Source organism: Heterodontus francisci, chromosome X (genome assembly GCF_036365525.1).
Source record: "Heterodontus francisci isolate sHetFra1 chromosome X, sHetFra1.hap1, whole genome shotgun sequence".
In the NCBI taxonomy this organism is placed as follows: domain Eukaryota; kingdom Metazoa; phylum Chordata; class Chondrichthyes; order Heterodontiformes; family Heterodontidae; genus Heterodontus; species Heterodontus francisci.
Genome location: NC_090421.1, coordinates 17757283 through 17777638, shown reverse-complemented (window position 1 = coordinate 17777638; position 20356 = coordinate 17757283). Strand labels below are relative to the sequence as shown.

Below are 20356 nucleotides of genomic sequence, written 5' to 3'. Positions count from 1 at the left end.
CCCTGGTGCTAGGCTCAAGGATGTCTCGGAGCGACTGCAGGACATTCTGAAGGGGGAGGGTGAACAGCCAGTGGTCGTGGTACATGTCAGTACCAACGACATAGGTTAAAAAAAGGGATGAGGTCCTGCAATATGAATTTAAGGAGTTAGGAGCTAAATTAAAAAGCATGACCTCAAAGGTAGTAATCTCAGGATTACTTCCTGTGCCACGTGTTAGTGAGTATAGGAACAGGAGAATAGAACAGATGAATGTGTGGCTGGACAAATGGTGCAGGAAGGAGGGATTTAGATTCCTGGGACACCAGGACCGGTTCTGGGGAAGGTGGGACCTGTACAAGCGGGACACCCAGGTAGGACCGGAACCGATGTCCTCGCAGGGGTGTTTGCGAGTGCTGTTGGGGAGGATTTAAACTAGAATGGCAGAGGAATGGGAACCTGAGTGGGGAGACTGAGGAGGAGGAAACAAGGATAGAAACGAAAGACAGGAAACAAAAAGGCAAAAGTGGAAGGCATAGAAATCAAGGGTAAGAAACAAATAGGGCCATAGTGCGAAATAATGCTAAGATGACTAAGAATGTTAAAAAGACAAGCCTAAAGGCATTGTGTCTCAATGCGCGGAGTATTTGCAATGAGGTAGGTGAATTAACCGCGCAAATAGATAGAAATGGATATGATATCGTTGCGATTACGGAGACATGGCTGCAGGGTGACCAAGGGTGGGAACTGAACATCCAGGGGTATTCAATACTTAGGAAGGACAGGCAAAAAGGGAAAGGAGGTGGAGTAGCATTGTTAGTAAAAGAGGAAATCAATACAATAGTGAGGAAGGATATTAGCTCAGAGAATCCTGATGTGGGATCTGTATGGGTAGAGCTAAGAAACACCGAAGGGCAGAAAACATTGGTGGGGGTTGTATATAGACTCCAAAACAGCAGTGGTGATGTAGAGGATGGCATTAAACAGGAAATTAGAGACACATGCAATAAGGGTGCAACTGTAATTATGGGTGAATTTAATCTATATATAGATTGGTAAAACCAAATTAGCAATAATACTGTAGAGGAGGAATTCCTGGAGTGCGTATGTGATGGTTTTTTGGACCAATACGTTGAGGAACCAACTAGAGAACAGGCCATCCTAGACTGGATATTGTGCAATAAGAAAGGATTAGTTAACAATCTTGTTGTGCGGGGTCCCTTGGGGAAGAGCGACCATAACATGATAGAATTCTTCACTAAGATGGAGAGTGAGAGAGTTGATTGCAAGACTAGGGTCCTGAATCTAAATAAAGGAAACTATGAAGGTATGAGGTGCGAGTTGGCTATGATAGATTGGGGAATGTTACTTAAAGGGCTGACAGTGGATAAGCAATGGCTAGCATTTAAAGAGTGCATGAATGAATTACAACAATTGTGTATTCCTGTCTGGTGCAAAAATAAAACAGGAAGGGTGGCTCAACCATGGCTTACAAAAGAAATTGGGGATATTATTAGATCCAAGGGGGAGAAATATAAAATGGCCAGAACAAGCACCAAACCTGAGGATTGGGAGCAGTTTATAATTCAGCAAAGGAGGACAAAGGGATTGATTAAGAAGGGGAAAATAGAGTATGAGAGTAAGCTTGCAGAGAGCATAAAAACTGACTGTAAAAGCTTCTATAGATATGTGAAGAGAAAAAGATTAGTGAAGACAAATGTGGGTCCCTTCCAGTCAGAAACAGGGGTCTTTATAGTGGGGAACAAAGAAATGGCAGACCAATTAAATACATACTTTTGTTCTGTCTTCACAAAGGAGGACACAAATTACCTCCCAGAAATGTTGGGGAACATAGGGTCTAGGGAGGAGGAGGAACTGAATGAAATCAATATTAGTAGAGAAATGGTGTTGGGGAAATTGATGGGATTGAAGGCCGATAAATCCCCAGGGCCTGATAATCTACATCCCAAAGTACTTAAGGAAATGGCCCTTGAAATAGTAGATACATTGCCGGTCATTTTTCAAAATTCTATAGACTCTGGAACAGTTCCAATGGATTGGAGGGTCGGCAATGTAACCCCACTATTTAAAAAAGGAGGGGGAGAGAAAACAGGGAATTATAGATCGGTTAGTCTGACATCAGTAGTGGGGAAAATGCTAGAGTCCATTATAAAAGATGTAATGGCAGAGCACTTGGAAAACAATGACATGATCGGACAAAGTCAACATGGATTTACGAAAGGGAAATCATGCTTGACAAATCTACTGGAATTATTTGAGGATGTAACTAGTAGAATAGATAAGGGAGAACCAGTGGATGTGGTGTATTTGGACTTTCAGAAGGCTTTCGATAAGGTCCCACATAAGAGATTAGCATGCAAAATTAAAGCACATGGGATTTGGGGTAAGGTACTGACATGGATAGAGAACTGGTTGGCAGACAGGAAACAAAGAATAGGAATAAACGGGTCTTTTTCCGAGTGGCAGGCAGTGACTAGTGAGGTACCGCAGGGATCAGTGCTAGGACCCCAGCTATTCACAATATATATTAATGATATAGATGAAGGAATTAAATGTAATATGTACAAGTTTGCAGATGACACAAAGCTGGGTGCGAGTGTAAGCTGTGAGGAGGATGCAGAGAAGCTCCAGTGTGATTTGGACAAGTTGAGTGCGTGGGCAAATACATAGCAGATGCAGTATAATGTGGATAAATGTGAGGTTATCCACTTTGGTTGTAAAAACAGAAAGGCAGATTATTATCTGAATGGCGATAGATTGGGAAAGGGGGAGGTGCAGCGAGACCTGGGTGTCCTTGCACACCAGTCACTGAAAGTAAGCATGCAGGTGCAGCAGGCAGTTAAGAAGGCAAATGGTATGTTGGCCTTCATAGCGAGAGGATTCGAGTACAGGAGCAGGGATGTCTTGCTGCAATTATACAAGGCCTTGGTGAGACCACACCTGGAATATTGTGTGCAGTTTTAGTCTCCTTATCTGAGGAAGGATGTACTTGCTGTGGAGGGAGTGCAGCGAAGGTTCACCAGACTGATTCCTAGGATGGCAGGACTGACGTATGAAGAGAGATTGGGTCGATTAGGCTTGTATTCGCTAGAGTTTAGAAGAATGAGAGGGGATCTCATAGAAATCTACAAAATTCTAACACGACTGGACAGACGAGATGCAGGAAGGATGTTCCCAATGGCTGGGCAGTCCAGGACCATTGGGTCACAGTCTAAGGATACGGGGTAAACCATTTAGGACTGAGATGAGGAGGGATTTCTTCACCCAGAGAGTGGTGAACCTGTGGAATTCTCTACCATGGAAAGCAGTTGAGGCCAAATCATTAAATATATTCAAGAAAGAATTAGATACAGTTCTTAGGGCTAAAGGGATCAAGGAATACGGGGAGAAAGCGGGAACAGGTTACTGAGTTTGGATGATTAGCCATGATTGTATTGAATGGTGGTGCAGGCTCGAAGGGACGAATGGCCTACTCCTACTCCTACTTTTCTATGTTTCTATGCACAGCTCAATGTAGATCAAGAGAGTGTGCAGGATCTCATAATAAACATATGAAACATAGAAAATAGGAGCGGGAGTAGGCCATTCAGCCCTTCGAGCCTACTCCACCATTCATTATGATCATGGCTGATCATCCAACTCAGTAACCTGTTCCTGCTTTCGCCCCATACCCTTTGATCCCTTCAGACCCAAGAGCTATATCTAACTCCTTGAAAACATACAATGTTTTGGCCTCAACTGCTTTCTGTGGTAGTGAATTCCACAGGCTCACCACTCTCTGGGTGAAGAAATTTCTCCTCATCTCAGTCCTGATAGGTTTACCCCGTATCCTTAGACTATGACCCCTGGTTCTGGACTCCCCCATCATCGGGAACATCCTTCCTGCATCTACCCTGTCAAGTCCTGTTAGAATTTTATAGGTTTCTATGAGATCCCCCCCTCACTCTTCTGAACTCCAGTGAATATAATCCTAACCAACTCAATCTCTCCTCATACGTCAGTCCCGCCATCCCAGGAATCAGTCTGGTAAACCTTCACTGCACTCCCTCTATAGCAAGAACATCCTTCCTCAGATAAGGAGACCAAAACTGCACACAATATTCCAGGTGTGGCCTTACCAAGGCCCTGTATAATTGCAGCAAGACATCCCTGCTCCTGTACTTGAATCCTCTCGCTATGAAGGCCAACATACCATCTGCCTTTTTTACTTACCTGCATGCTTACCTTCAGCGACTGGTGTACGAGAACACCCAGGTATCGCTACATATTCCCCTCTCTCTGTTTATAGCCGTTCAGATAGTAATCTGCCTTCCTGTTTTTGCTACCAAAGTGGATAACCTCACATTTATCCACATTATACTGCATCTGCCATGCATTTGCCCACTCACTCAACTTGTCCAAATCACCCTGAAGCCTCTCTGCATCCTCCCCACAACTTACCCTCCCACCCAGTTTTGTGTCAGCTGCAAATTCGGAGATATTACATTTAGTTCCTTCATCTAAATCATTCATATATATTGTGAATAGCTGGGGTCCTAGCACCAATCCCTGCCGTACCCCACTAGTCACTGCCTGCCATTTGGAAAAAGACCCATTTATCCCTACTTTTTGTTTCATGTCTGCCAACCAATTTTCTATCCATCGCAATACACTACCCCCAATCCCATGCGTTTTAATTTTACACACTAATCTCTTATGTGGGACTTTGTCAAAAGCCTTTTGAAAGTCCAAATAAACCACATCCACTGGCTCCCCCTCATCAACTCTACTAGTTACATCCTTGAAGAATTCTGGTAGATTTGTCAAGCATGATTTCCCTTTCGTAAATCCATGCTGACTCTGTCTGATTCTACCACTGTTCTCTCAGTGCTCGGCTATAAAATCTTTGATAATGGACTCTAGAATTTTCCCCACTACTGACGTCAGGCTGACTGGTCTATAATTCCCTGTTTTCTCTCTACCTCCCTTTTTAAATAGTGGGGTTACATTAGCTACCGTTCAATCTGTAGGAACTGTTCCAGAGTCGACAGAATCTTGCAAGATGACCACCAATGCATCCACTATTTCTAGGGCCACTTCCTTAAGTACTCTGGGATGCATACCATCAGGCCCTGGGGATTTATCGGCCTTCAATCCCATCAATTTCCCCAACACCATTTCTCTACTAATACTGATTTATAAACACTGATAATAAACACACACATGGGGTTATACTCCTACACGAAGCTACCCTACGGTGTGAAGTCTTCTCCAAAAATCCTGTTACAATGGATAAGATTTTGAAAGGAGCGCCACATTGCTTGTGTGATCAGGATGATGTGTTGACCACGACTGCAACGGAGGAAGAGAATCTTCAAGTGTTGGATGAAGTATTAAGGCTCAATGATCACGATGTGAAGTTGAAAAGAAGCAAGTGTGACCTTGTGTAATCTGAGGTAGTGAACCTTGGCTTGAAAATTAATGAAAAAGGACTACAGCCAGTGAAAGAGAAGATAGACACTATTGTCAATGCCCCAAATTCAAAAGATGTGTCTGAGCTTAGATCTTTTCCAGGCATGGTCCAATACTACTCACAATTTCTCCCTGAGTTTGCAACAGTGTTCGCTCCACTACATGAGTTGTTGAAGAAAGAAGTGAAATGGGAATGGTCTAAAGCACAAGATGCTTATGATGCATGTAGGAGAAGCTTGACCAGTGATGCACTACTCATTTATTACAACATAAATCATAACCTGACGCTAGCATGTGACATTTCAAACGATAGAGTTAGAGCAGTGATCAGTCATGTCATGGATAATGGTCACGAGAAGCCCAGATCATTCACGTTGTGTACTGTCACCAAGAGTGAACGTAAATACATTCAGATAGAAAAGGAAGCACTTGGAATCATCTTCAGAATCAAAATGTTTCCCCAGTTTTTGTTGGACAGAAACTTCACGCTAGTAACAGATCATCATAAACCCCTAGTAGCTATTCTGGGACCAAAGTCTGTAATACTGACAATGACAGCGTCAAGGATGCAGCGGTGGCTGTACTTCTCTCATAGTACGACAAAACATTGAATATCACAGTTCAAAAGAGAATGCTATCGCTGACACACTGTCACGTTTGTCACATGAGGACTCAGAAGTAAACTGTGAAGGGCAATCTTCACAATAGGGGTAGTAGATGATGACTTTCCAATCACTGCAGCTGAAATTGCAGCTGAAACTCCCAAAGACCGACAAAGAGTCTATGAACAGACTTTGAATGGTTGGACGGAGTTTGACTGGTGTACAGACGAGGAACTGAAACCATTTCACAATCAACGTTATGAGTTATCCATGTGGATCACATGATCCCAGCGAGTGTGATCCAAAATTTGAGCATGACCTACTTCATAGCGAGCTTTTACCAGAGTGTGAACCAGTTCAGATTTTGGTGTCTGAAGCATCAGTTTCGGAAAAAGAAACAAGATCTTCTGTAAATCCTGAACTGAAACCAAACAGTCCAAAAGCTGAATCTACACCGAAACCTGAGAGAAGATCAGGAAGACTTTATAATCCAGCTAATGTTTCAGGGCTGTGAATTTTCATCAGAACTGAAACGTTAACTCTGTTTCTTTCTCCACAGATGCTGCCAGACCTGCTGAGCAGTCCCAGCATTTTCTGTTTTTATTTCAGATTTCCAGCATCTGCAGTATTTTGCTTTTATGTACAATCCAGTTGTTAGACTTGATTGATAGATATTGTTGAAAGAAAAAAAGAGTCAATTGTTCTTTTTCCAAGTATGCATAAAAAGATTTTTGTTTTTGAAATTGGATAGTTAGTGTACCTGTAAATAGTTTATTACATTTTTTTAAAGGGGGAGGCAGTGTAATGTTATGAGCATGCCCTGTGTGTGATGATGTCATTAATCATGTGATCTGGCCATCTTGTCTTTCTTTACAATTCCTCCCAATATATAACAGGTAACACCTGCTGCTCTTCTCTGTGGTGACAGCTGGCAGATTGAGTATCTCCTCCGCACACTGTGACTCCCTGCACTGCTACCTTCACTACCCTGAGTCCCAATTCTCTGCGTTCATCTCCCACCTTGATTTCCGATTTGTTTCCCTTCCCAGATTCCCAATTCTCTCCCTCTCCCAGATTCCCAATTCTCTCTCCCCATTGCCAATTCTCTTCCTCTCTCCCAGATTCCCAATTCTCTCCCTCTCTTCCAGATTCCCAATTCTCTCCCTCCCTCCCCATTCCCAATTCTCTCCCTCTCTTCCAGATTCCCAATTCTCTCCCTCTGTCCCAGATTCCCAATTCTCTCCCTCTCTCCCAGATTCCCAATTTTCTCTCTCCCTCCCCATTCCCAATTCTCTTCCTCTCTCCCAGATTCCCAATTCTCTCCCTCTCTTCCAGATTCCCAATTCTCTCCCTCTCTCCCAGATTCCCAATCTCTCCCTCCCTCCCAATTCTCTGCCATCTGTCCTGCCCAAGTGAGAGGGAGCTTTGTGAGATACAGGTATGAATTTCCACTAAAAGAGGTTTAACATTGAATAGAAATAATTCTTTTGAAGTTAGCAAATGTTATCCTCTTTTAAAAATTCAATCTCGGGAGGTGGGCGTCACTGGCAAGGTTGGCATTTATTGCCTATCCTGAGCCACCCTGAGAAGATGACAGTTGGCCTCCTTCTTGAACCACTGCAGTTTGATACCACTGAACAGATTGCAGGGAGCAAAAGAGGTACTGTTGCAAACAGAGGTGACAATAATGTTTCATGCACAGATGTTTACTAATCTTCCAAGGAATGAAATGCTTGTCTGGCTTTCTCTGAGGGATGTATCTTAACTTTTTTACTGTGTTTGTTTGGTGTGAGGTAACCCATTGGGCGTGGGGCTGGTGGGTGGAAATCTCAGCCCTGGGACATGACCTGTATTGACACATCTGCCTTATTCAAAGGGTAAATGATGTAAAAATGGACTTGCTGCTGTCCCAAGTTGTGACCCACCTTAAATGCTGGAAACTGGCTCAGGTATGTCTCCAGTGTCCGCATGGCCTGATCGGACAACTTCTCCTCATAGTCTGCCCACAGCAGGTCATTATTCTGAAATAAAAAAAGGTTCTTAAATCCTTCCATTACCGTGACAACCATCGCCTGATTGCGCCTTAAGTTGTTCTCAGCTACATTTGTGGGTCGAGTGCAATCCTTGCTTGAAATTTTAGGCCATTGCTTTTCTCCTGCTTTGTGCCCATGCCTGCCATGGCTGGGATTGTCCAATCAGTTTGCACTCCTGACAACACTGTAATTGTCAGGGCCAGCCTCTTAATAGCACCTTGAGACTGAATTCCAGACTTCTAATTGGGAGCTTACCGCTTACAGAATTTAAAGGGCTGCAGCAGCTTAAAGGGGCAGGCCTCATCCTTACTGTTACCATTCAGGGAAAGAACATCTGAGATTGCCGAATGCCTGCTGGGTTAGCAATGAGCTCCTAGGTTCACCAATGGAGGCAATGGGAATCCTGCAGGGGAGTAAGACAAAGGAGGGCAATACTGACTGGCAGTGGACCCCCTGAGTCTGCACTTCCTCCATGGACTGCTGCTACAGAGACCTGGGGTGTCAGGATAGAGCTGTGTTTAGTAATTCACAGGATGTTGGCGTCGCTGGCTAGGCCAGCATTTCTTGCCCATCCCTAATTGTCCTGAGAAGCTGGTGGTGAGCTGCCATCTTGAACCGCTGGTAGCCGCTTGATACAACTGAGTGATTTGCCTGACCACTTCAGAGAATGGATAAGAGTCAATCACATTGCTGTGGGTCTGGAGTCACATATAGGGCAGACTGCCTAAGGCCAGCAGGTTTCCTTCCCGAAAGGACATTAGTGAACAAATGGGTTTTTACAACAATAGCTTCATGGTCACTTTTACTGAGACCAGCTTCTTAAACTGAGTTCAAATTCTTGCACGCTGGGATTTGAACTCCCGTTCTTTGGATATTAGTCCAGTAACAGAACCACTGCACTATTACCCCGACTCGGTGTCTGCATTAGAGCCTGGGCTACAGACAAACATCTCACAGAGCTCCGCTCCTCTCACTGGGACCATTATCTTTGCTATTCCACAGCACAGTGAGCATGCCTACTACCACAGGCCTAGCAGGAATGCACATGGATGCTGCTCTCTCTCGAGATGGTAGAACATGTGTGCCCTCTCACCAGTGCCCCCCCCCCCCCCTCAGATAGCTGGACCTGTGCTAGGCAGGAGGCAGGCCCAGGCTGTCCATGGAGCATCACCAGAATCGCTCCATCTCAGGCCTGAGCTGCCTTTTGCCGAGTGCTGTAATGAGAAGCTTTTTATGTTGTCTGATGCAACATAAGTGAGATGTGTGGAGTTCCGTTGATTGAACATCTCATAAAGGTTTTTTAACAGCTAGCAAGTATATACAGTGCAGAGCTAACTACAGGGCTTGCCTCTTGGTGTTACAGTTACAGAGTGATTCTGGCTCTGAGTCACATGACTGCATCCTGGTACTTGGCTGATTAACATACTAAGATCTTAAAGGTACATTACTCTTAAAGGCAATCACACAACATCCACCTTCTTTCCAAAGATAAGTCTCATATGCTAAAAGTAAAAATACATAACATTAGATAACATCAAAATTATTTACACATGGCTCGAGATTACGAACTTTACAAGTGTAGAGGCTCAAACGTCCATATATTGTCTCGATGGTTTGACAACTCTTGCTCAGGGAGTTTGTGTCTCATCTACTGCTGTTCTTTCTGAAGTTTCTCCCTCTCTGCATTCAGCCCGCTAATATACTCTGTTGCTTTTCTCAAGATGACCACTTTTGGGGCATTGTCATTCTCGGAAAGTTCCAGCACCTCATCTCTTAGAGCCAATAGACAATGCTTCAACTCATTCCTCTTCTTCTTCAGGACATTGTGTGTCCTTCGCCTCTCCTCATCCTCAGTGTCTGAAGGCTTGGGGCTCCAGGTCGAGGACTTGTTTGGGGAAGAGTACTTCGTTATACCTGTCCGTTCTGGCTTGTTGTATGCTGGCAGTTCCCGAGAGAGCAAAAGTGAAGGCACGGCATAGTTGTGCTCTTGCTGGGTTTCCAGACTGCACCATTTGATGCTGGCTGGAGTCTGCAAGCATTTTCTGATCCTTGGAGATTCTCCCTTGGTAATGCTCTCGTGGATGGTTATGATGTTGAGGTCCTTACACGCTGGTAGTCCTGCCACTGTTGGTCCGCTCGTGTCTACTAGGTAGAACATTTGTGGTTTCCAGGCTGACTTGCCATATCTGCATTGCATTGTTAATGTGCCACTGCAACGGATGGGTGATCCATTGTATGCAGATAGTTTGGCAGTTGTTGGTTGTATCATTGATTTCCAACGACTCCGGTACATATCTTTGAGGATTTGGACTGGTAGGATATTTGCACTAACGCTGGTGTCAATCTTAATATTGAATGTGTGTTTGCTTTCTTTGGGGACATGATGTTAATAGTGGTGAAAGCTTCCAGTTGTTTGACTTCATCAATGTGATGTGTCAGGTTCACAATGTGGAACGTCTGTTTGTCTTCTCGCTGAGAATTACTGCTCTCTGAGTTTTGACCCAGGTCTGTTTTGCTGTGGACCTCGTGTATCTGCTTGCGTTTACGCAGGGCTCTGGCGCTCTCCTTGCTGCTGTTCCCCTGTTTTCTGTTTGCTTGTGTTTTACCGTGACTTCTGGCTGCGTCTTTGGAGCCAGAATTCCAGCAAAGGTGGGCCCAGTGTTCTTTCCATCACAGGCCTTGCACAGGCCTCAAAATGCAGAACAATTTCGCTGAGAGTGGAACAGACCATACTTACACAGCTTGCTTACTCTTTTCGACCTGGTTACTGTGCCGATACTGTTGGCTGCACCTAGTGCTTGCAGGTGCCGTTGTCCAGCTACAATGGCTTCGTATTTCCTGCCATCTTCCAGCAGTGCGTCAATACTGTGACCTTTCTTTTTCCCCAAGAGATCCTTCTGGAACACTTCAATATGTGTTGATATAATCACCATTATTCGGTCTGACAGCTCAGTTTCTGAGATGTTGCATTCTTTGCCCTTACTACAGCATCTACTGATGAACTAGTCTATTGATTCCTGTGGCTGTTCCCTGCAGAACTTCAGTTCCAGATGGTGAATTTGAAAATTCACTCTCAATTGGAGCAGATCTTCCAGCACTTTCCATATCTTTGCGGGATCTTTCTGGTCCTGGTCAGATAATCCAGAGGTATTGATTCTGTGCAATCCCTCATTTCCAATCCCTATCATTATTTTTACAGCCTGTTTTTCTGGTTCTGTAATTACTTGGTCTGTAAAGCATAATTGCATTCTCTGTTGGAACAGTTTGAACTCAGATATGATATCCAGTTTACGCTGGGAAAATTGGTATCCATCTTTATGCTGTTCTTTTGATTTAAAACTTGCTTTAAGAACTTGCTTTAAGACCTGGTTCTGTGACTCTGGACTGTCTTCCCTTTAAAAAAAATTCTCAGTACAGGAGACTCCTCCTGATACCCAACATCCAGCCCCCTAGCCCACTCCTCCTGCTCAGCAAACACCTCAGATGTGACTAGTGGTGTCCCACAAGGATCTGTGTTGGTGCCTCAATGATTCACTGTATTTGTTGGCAGCTTAGATGATGGGATATAAAACTAGATATACAAATTTTCCAATGACACAAAGCCAGGTTGCATTGTAAGCAGTGGAGATGGAAGCATAAAATTGCAGAGATATATTGATAGATCAAGGGAATGGACAAAACTGTGGAAAATGGATTTCAACGTAGGAGGATGTGATGTCATCCAATTTGGACTTACAAAGGATAGAACAGGGTACTTTCTAAATGGTGACAAGCTAGAAACAGTGGAGGTCCAAAGAGACTTGGTGGGGGGTGGTCCAGGTACACAGATCATTACATTTGCCATGACCAAGTGCAGAAAATAATCAAAAAGGCTAATGGAATGCTGGCCTTTGTATCTGGAGGTCTAGAACACAGGGGGATAGAAATTACCTGGAGTTACTGTGAGCAGTTCTGGGCACCACACCTTAGGAAGGATATATTAGCCTTGGAGGGAGCGCAGTGTAGATTTACCAGAATGATACCTGGATTCCAAGGGTTAAATTACGAGGAGAGATTAAACAAACTAGGATTATATTCCCTGGAATTTCGATCATTAAGTGGTGATTTGATCGAAGTTTTCAAAGTATTAAGGAGAACCTGATGGGGGTAGATAGAGTGAAACTAGTTCTGCTGGTTGGGGCATCTAGGACTAGAGGACGTGGTCAGAAAATTAGAGCCAGACCTTTCAGGAAATTAGGAAACATTTCTGCACACAATGTGTGGTAGAAGTTTGGAATTCTCTTCTGCAAACAGCAATTCATGCTAGATCAATTGTTAATTTTTAATCTCAGGTTGATGGATTTTTGTTATCCAGAAGCATTATGGGATATGGGACAAAGGTGGGTGTGTGGAGTTAGGTCACAGATCAGTCATGATCTCATTGAATGGTGGAAGAGGCCCGAGGGGCTAAATGACCTCCTGCTGATTCTACATTCCTAAGAAGCAGTAGATTAGGGTTAGGAGTCCAAACACCAGACACTGGCGCCAAGAGGAAGCACGATGACGAGATGTAGGTACATGCAACGCAGGTTATAGGTGAAACTATGGCTGTCCTGAAGTTCCCATGTGGGCAGACATTGGGGTGATTTTAATGAGAAGTGGAATTAGTGTGGTCTATAGCAGATGGAAAACTCTCCAGCCCACTACACCATGAAGCCCAGGATATTTTAAACTTACAGGCCTTGTCTGAATGCTGCCATCTGTCTCCTGCCCCCTGAACCTGGTGGGAAGTGTGAACCGTCCAGTGGGTGGGAATGGGATTGCAGATGACAGGAGGCTGCTGGTAGGTATCCGATCGAGCATTCCCTGGCACTAAGGTTAGTGTTTGGGAGGTGGGCTGGACAGTCGGAGGGGGAGAAAATCCCCGGGCAGGGGAGGCCCAAGGTTTCCTTGTGGGGCCTGGAGATGGTTCACTCCTCCACCTGGAGCTCTCGGAAACTACAAGGAATTTATGATTCTGGGCCTCTTCTGGCCCCACCTCATCTTCCTGACAGGTTTGGCCTGGTGGGGTAACCATGACAACATTCCGTGCAGGTATGGTTGCCAACCGTCCTGGATTTTCCTGGAGTGTCCAGGACACTGTTGTGAACAACACCCAGGAGAAAAATCATAGGGAGGGGTTAAAAATACTGTGTACTTTCCAATTTTGCTTATTAGTTATAAGAATATTGGAGAATGGTTAAACAAAGGTTTCACCAGGTGGGGCAGTTGGAAGCGGGAGGTCATGTGATGAAAGCTCCAGGAATATGACCAACCAGAGTTGGGAACCCCAGCCTCGGGTGGAGCCTGGGCCTTCTTTGTAGATTGCCACCTGCTGGTAAATGCCTGGCTACTGTCCATCGGGGAGAGCCCAAGGTCAGAAAAAAAAACAGCAGAATATGACTGGCTTTATTTCCTTTTTAAAAAAAAAATACTTTTGTCACATTTCAGCACAGCCTCCAGCCTAATGATTGCTCAGGGTGGCTACCGAAATACCAGAACTAACCCCTCCTGCTTTGGTTTTCAAAATGTTCTTTATTTCTCTCTATATTTTCAAAAAGAATCACCAGGCAGCCTTCTAAAAACTTGCTGTGGTGTTCTTGCTAAACGAGCTCACTTAGTCAATGCATATCTTTCACACGTTTCCAAAGAAGCCAGCCCCTGCTGCGAGGTCCTGCTGGTGATGAACAGAAAGTGGAAGAGAGTGCAGAGGCCGTTACGATACAAGTCACTCACCTCTACGATGGGGAGTAGTTCCTCCTTCCCTTCCCACTCGGGCTCGTAAATCTCCTGCAGAGTTAGGGAGAGTCTCTTTGATGTCTCATGCATTGCTAGGAAAAGGGGAGAAACAAAAGCTGCTTAGTTCCACCCAGACCAGACAATATTATTGACGGGCTGTGAGGACCCCCATAGTCCAATATCCTGTCAGTATTTCAAGTCCAGGCTCACATATGGAGACTAATCATTTGGATAAGGCACAAGATATCGGTTCTTGCATGTCTGAAACCCAAGTCTTGAAATCCCCACTGTCTATCTTTTTTTTCTATAATATATCAGTGCTGCCACTTTATGTGGAGGTTTTAATTTGTTTTGGGCCTGTTTTCACTCATTGCCCCAGAAGGTACAGTTCCACCAATGCCTGGCATCCTCTGTTACCCAAGGAGTCAGTCTTAATGTATGAGTCTATACAGAGACCATCGAGACTATTCAGCAAGTTATTTGTCTCTGGAGGGCATTACAGCAGAGCCCAATACTGGGCAAGCACACACAGACAGGCACGCAGGTCTGTATGGCTCAGTCTTACAATGGGCATTGGTTACCTGCTCTGTCCATTAAAGAGGTGACAATGTGTGCTACCAGAAGAGAATGGAGCAAAAAAATCTTGAAAGAAAGCGTTACCCCCGGGGAACAAGAAGATTTAACCACTGCACAGAAATAGACAGAGTCATCAGAAAGGTGAGTGAAGCTCCATTACCTCTCACAGCGTTCAGATAGGCTTTCAGGTCCTTCTGGAGCTTGTTCCCATCAGCCTGTAGGAAGAAAAGGAAAGTTCAGCTTCACATTACATCGGTGCCCACTTCCCTGGCACAGTGACCCACTCCTCTGGTACAGAGGCCCCTTGCCTGACACAGAGACCCACTTCCCTGGCACAGAGGCACCTTCCCTGCCACAGAGGCCCCTTGCCTGGCACAGTGACCCATTCCCTGCCACAGAGGCACCTTCCCTGACACAGTGACCCACTCCTCTGGTACAGAGGCCCCTTGCCTGATACAGTGACCCACTCCTCTGGTACAGAGGCACCTTCCCTGACACAGTGACCCATTCCCTGCCACAGAGGCACCTTCCCTGACACAGTGACCCACTCCTCTGGTACAGAGGCACCTTCCTGACACAGTGACCCATTCCCTGCCACAGAGGCCCCTTGCCTGGTACAGTGACCCACTCCTCTGATACAGAGGCCCCTTGCCTGACACAGTGACCCATTCCCTGCCACAGAGGCCCCATCCCAGGTGCAGTCACCCACTCCTCTGGTACAGAGACCCCTTGCCTGGCACAGTGACCCACTCCTCTGGTACAGAGGCCCCTTGCCTGACACAGTGACCCATTCCCTGCCACAGAGGCACCTTCCCTGACACAGTGACCCACTCCTCTGGTACAGAGGCCCTGTCGTGGCACAGTGACCCACTCCTCTGGTACAGAGGCCCTTTCCTGGCACAGTGACCCACTCCTCTGGTACAGAGGCCCCTTCCTGACACAGTGACACATTCCCTGCCACAGAGGCCCCTTCCTTGGCACAGTGACCCACTCATCTGGTACAGAGGCCCCTTGTCTGGTACAGTGACCCATTCCCTGCCACAGATGTCCCTTCCCAGGTACAGTGACCCACTCCTCTGGTACAGAGGCCCCTTGCCTGGCACAGTGACCCACTCCTCTGGTACAGAGGCCCCTTCCCTGACACACTGACCCATTCCCTGCCACAGAGGCCCCTTCCCTGGTAAAGTGACCCACTCCTCTGGTACAAAGGCCCCTTGCCTGGCACAGTGACCCACTCCTCTGGTACAGAGGCCTCTTCCCTGGTACAGTGACCCATTCCTCTGGTACAGAGGCCCCTTGCCTGGTACAGTGACCCATTCCCTGCCACAGAGGCCCCTTGCCTGACACAGTGACCGATTCCCTGCCACAGAGGCACCTTCCCTGGTACAGTGACCCACCTCTCTGGTACAGAGGCCCCTTCCTGACACAGTGACACATTCCCTGCTGCAGAGGCCCCTTCCCTGGCACAGTGACCCACTCCTCTGGTACAGAGGCCCCTTGCCTGGCACAGTGACCCACTCCTCTGGTACAGAGGCCCCTTGCCTGGCACAGTGACCCACTCTTCTGGTACAGAGTCCCCTTCCCTGGCACAGTGACCCACTCCTCTGGTACAGAGGCCCCTTGCCGGGCACAGTGACCCACTCCTCTGGTACAGAGGCCCCTTCCTGACACAGTGACCCATTCCCTGCCACAGAGGCCCCTTGCCTGGCACAGTGACCCTCTCCTCTGGTACAGAGGCCCCTTGCCTGGCACAGTGACCCACTCCTCTGGTACAGAGGCCCCTTGCCTGGCACAGTGACCCACTCCTCTGGTACAGAGGCCCCTTCCTGACACATTGACCCTTTCCCTGCCACAGAGGCCCCTTGCCTGGCACAGTGACCCACTCCTCTGGTACAGAGGCCACTTGCCTGGCACAGTGACCCACTCCTCTGGTACAGAGGCCCCCTTCCTGACACAGTGACCCACTCTTCTGGTACAGAGGCCCCTTGCCTGGCACAGTGACCCATTCCCTGCCACAGAGGCACCTTCCCTGGCACAGTGACCCACTCCTCTGGTACAGAGGCACCTTGCCTGGTACCGTGACCCAGTCCTCTGGTACAGAGGCCCCTTGCCTGGCACAGTGACCCACTGTTCTGGTACAGAGGCCGCTTGCCTGGCACAGTGTCCCACTCCTCTGGTACAGAGGCCCCTTCCTGACACAGTGACCCACTCCTCTGGTACAGTGACCCACTCCTCTGGTACAGAGGCCCCTTCCTAACACAGTGACCCATTCCCTGCCACAGAGGCTCCTTGCCTGGCACAGTGACCCACTCCTCTGGTACAGAGGCCCCTTGCCTGGCACAGTGACCCACTCCTCTGGTACAGAGGCCCCTTGCCTGGCACAGTGACCCACTCCTCTGGTACAGAGGCCCCTTCCTGACACAGTGACCCATTCCCTGCCACAGAGGCCCCTTGCCTGGCACAGTGACCCACTCCTCTGGTACAGAGGCCCCTTCCCTGGCACAGTGACCCACTCCTCTGGTACAGAGTCCCCTTCCCTGGCACAGTGACCCACTCCTCTGGTACAGAGGCCCCTTCCTGACACAGTGACCCATTCCCTGCCACAGAGGCCCCTTGCCTGGCACAGTGAACCTCTCCTCTGGTACAGAGGCCCCTTGCCTGGCACAGTGACCCACTCCTCTGGTACAGAGGCCCCTTGCCTGGCACAGTGACCCACTCCTCTGGTACAGAGGCCCCTTCCTGACACGGTGACCCATTCCCTGCCACAGAGGCCCCTTGCCTGGCACAGTGACCCTCTCCTCTGGTACAGAGGCCCCTTGCCTGGCACAGTGACCCACTCCTCTGGTACAGAGGCCCCTTGCCTGGCACAGTGACCCACTCCTCTGGTACAGAGGCCCCTTCCTGACACAGTGACCCTTTCCCTGCCACAGAGGCCCCTTGCCTGGCACAGTGACCCACTCCTCTGGTACAGAGGCCACTTGCCTGGCACAGTGACCCACTCCTCTGGTACAGAGGCCCCCTTCCTGACACAGTGACCCACTCTTCTGGTACAGAGGCCCCTTGCCTGGCACAGTGACCCATTCCCTGCCACAGACGCACCTTCCCTGGCACAGTGACCCATTCCTCTGGTCCAGAGGCCCCTTGCCTGACACAGAGACCCATTCCCTGCCACAGAGGCACCTTGCCTGGTACCGTGACCCAGTCCTCTGGTACAGAGGCCCCTTGCCTGGCACAGTGACCCACTGTTCTGGTACAGAGGCCGCTTGCCTGGCACAGTGTCCCACTCCTCTGGTACAGAGGCCCCTTCCTGACACAATGACCCACTCCTCTGGTACAGAGGCCCCTTCCTGACACAATGACCCACTCCTCTGGTACAGAGGCCCCTTGCCTGACACAGTGACCCACTCCTCTGGTACAGAGGCCCCTTCCCTGGCACAGTGACCCACTCCTCTGGTACAGTGACCCACTCCTCTGGTACAGAGGCCCCTTCCTGACACAGTGACCCACTCCTCTGGTACAGAGGCCCCTTGCCTGGCACAGTGACCCACTCCTCTGGTACAGAGGCCCCTTGCCTGGCACAGTGACCCACTCCTCTGGTACAGAGGCCCCTTGCCTGGCACAGTGACCCACTCCTCTGGTACAGAGGCCCCTTGCCTGGCACAGTGACCCACTCCTCTGGTACAGAGGCCCCTTGCCTGGCACAGTGACCCACTCCTCTGGTACAGAGGCCCCTTGCCTGGCACAGTGACCCACTCCTCTGGTACAGAGGCCCCTTGCCTGGCACAGTGACCCACTCCTCTGGTACAGAGGCCCCTTGCCTGGCACAGTGACCCACTCCTCTGGTACAGAGGCCCCTTCCTGACACAGTGACCCATTCCCTGCCACAGAGGCCCCTTGCCTGGCACAGTGACCCACTCCTCTGGTACAGAGGCCACTTGCCTGGCACAGTGACCCACTCCTCTGGTACAGAGGCCCCTTCCTGACACAGTGACCCACTCCTCTGGTACAGAGGCCCCTTGCCTGGCACAGTGACCCATTCCCTGCCACAGAGGCACCTTCCCTGGCACAGTGACCCATTCCTCTGGTACAGAGGCCCCTTGCCTGACACAGAGACCCATTCCCTGCCACAGAGGCACCTTGCCTGGTACCGTGACCCAGTCCTCTGGTAGAGGCCCCTTGCCTGGCACAGTGACCCACTCTTCTGGTACAGAGGGCCCTTGCCTGGCACAGTGTCCCACTCCTCTGGTACAGAGGCCCCTTCCTGACACATTGACCCACTCCTCTGGTACAGAGGCCCCTTGCCTGGCACAGTGACCCACTCCTCTGGTACAGAGGCCCCTTGCCTGGCACAGTGACCCATTACCTGCCACAGAGGCCCCTTCCCTGGCACAGTGACCCACTCCTCTGGTACAGTGACCCACTCCTCTGGTACAGAGGCCCCTTGCCTGACACAGTGACCCATTCCCTGCCACAGAGGCACCTTCCCTGGCACAGTGACCCACTCCTCTGGTACAGTGACCCACTCCTCTGGTACAGAGGCCCCTTCCTGACACAGTGACCCACTCCTCTGGTACAGAGGCCCCTTCCTGACACAGTGACCCACTCCTCTGGTACAGAGGCCCCTTGCCTGGCACAGTGACCCAATCCTCTGGTACAGAGGCACCTTCCCTGACACAGTGACCCATTCCCTGCCACAAAGGCCCCTTGCCTGGCAGAGTGACCCATTCCTCTGGTACAGAGGCCCCTTGCCTGGCACAGTGACCCATTCCCTGCCACAGAGGCCCCTTGCCTGGCACAGTGACCCAGTCCCTGCCACAGAGGCCCCTTCCCTGCCACAGAGGCCCCTTCCCTGCCACAGAGGCCCCTTCCCTGCCACAGAGGCCCCTTCCCTGCCACAGAGGCCCCTTCCCTGACACAGTGACCCATTCCCTGCCACAGAGGCACCTTCCCTGACACAGTGACCCATTTCCTGGCACAGAGGCCCCTTCCCTGACACAGTGACCCATTCCCTGGCACAGAGGCCCCTTCCCTGACACAGTGACCCACTCCTCTGGTACGGAGGCCCCTTGCCTGGCACAGTGACCCACTCCTCTGGTACAGAGGCCCCTTCCTGACACAGTGACCCACTCCTCTGGTACAGAGGCCCCTTGCCTGGCACAGTGACCCACTCCTCTTGTACAGAGGCCCTTTCCTGGCACAGTGACCCACTCCTCAGGTACAGAGGCCCCTTCCTAATCTAGTGACCCATTCCCTGCCACAGAGGCACCTTCCCTGGCACAGTGACCCACTCCTCTGGTACAGAGGCCCCTTGCCTGACACAGTGACCCACTCCTCTGGTACAGAGGCCCCTTCCCTGACACAGTGACCCATTCCCTACCACAGAGGCCCCTTCCCTGGCACAGTGACCCACTCCTCTGGTACAGAGGCCCCTTCCTGACACAGTGACCCACTCCTCTGGTACAGAGGCCCCTTCCTGACACAGTGACCCACTCCTCTGGTACAGAGGCTCCTTCCTGACACAGTGACCCATTCCCTGCCACAGCGGCCCCTTCCCTGGCACAGTGACCCACTCCTCTGGTACAGAGGCCCTTTCCTGGTACAGTGTCCCACTCCTCTGGTACAGAGGCTCCTTCCTGACACAGTGACCCACTCCTCTGGTACAGAGGCCCCTTCCTAACCTAGTGACCCATTCCCTGCCACAGAGGCACCTTCCCTGGCACAGTGACCCACTCCTCTGGTACAGCGGTCCCTTGCCTGGCACAGTGACCCATTCCCTGCCACAGAGGCCCCTTCCCTGGCACAGTGACCCACTCCTCTGGTACAGTGACCCACTCCTCTGCCACAGAGGCCCCTTCCCTGGCACAGTGACCCACTCCTCTGCCACAGAGGCCCCTTCCCTGGCACAGTGACCCACTCCTCTGCCACAGAGGCACCTTCCCT

General features: G+C 49.2%; 1 protein-coding gene across 3 annotated transcripts in view; it reads right to left on the bottom strand.

Annotated features, from left to right (window-relative positions):
* LOC137358728 (bridging integrator 2-like) overlaps positions 1 to 20356 on the bottom strand; it is a 194983-nt gene that overhangs the window by 116117 nt on the left and 58510 nt on the right. For 2 of the 3 annotated variants that reach the window (XM_068024988.1, XM_068024989.1), the window contains 3 exons: positions 14577 to 14631; positions 13838 to 13932; positions 7976 to 8071 (listed from right to left, as the gene is read on the bottom strand). In XM_068024988.1, the coding sequence (XP_067881089.1) occupies positions 7976 to 8071; positions 13838 to 13932; positions 14577 to 14631 (246 nt within the window). The remainder of the gene's footprint in view (positions 1 to 7975; positions 8072 to 13837; positions 13933 to 14576; positions 14632 to 20356) is intronic. The other variant, XM_068024990.1, reaches the window with a different exon arrangement.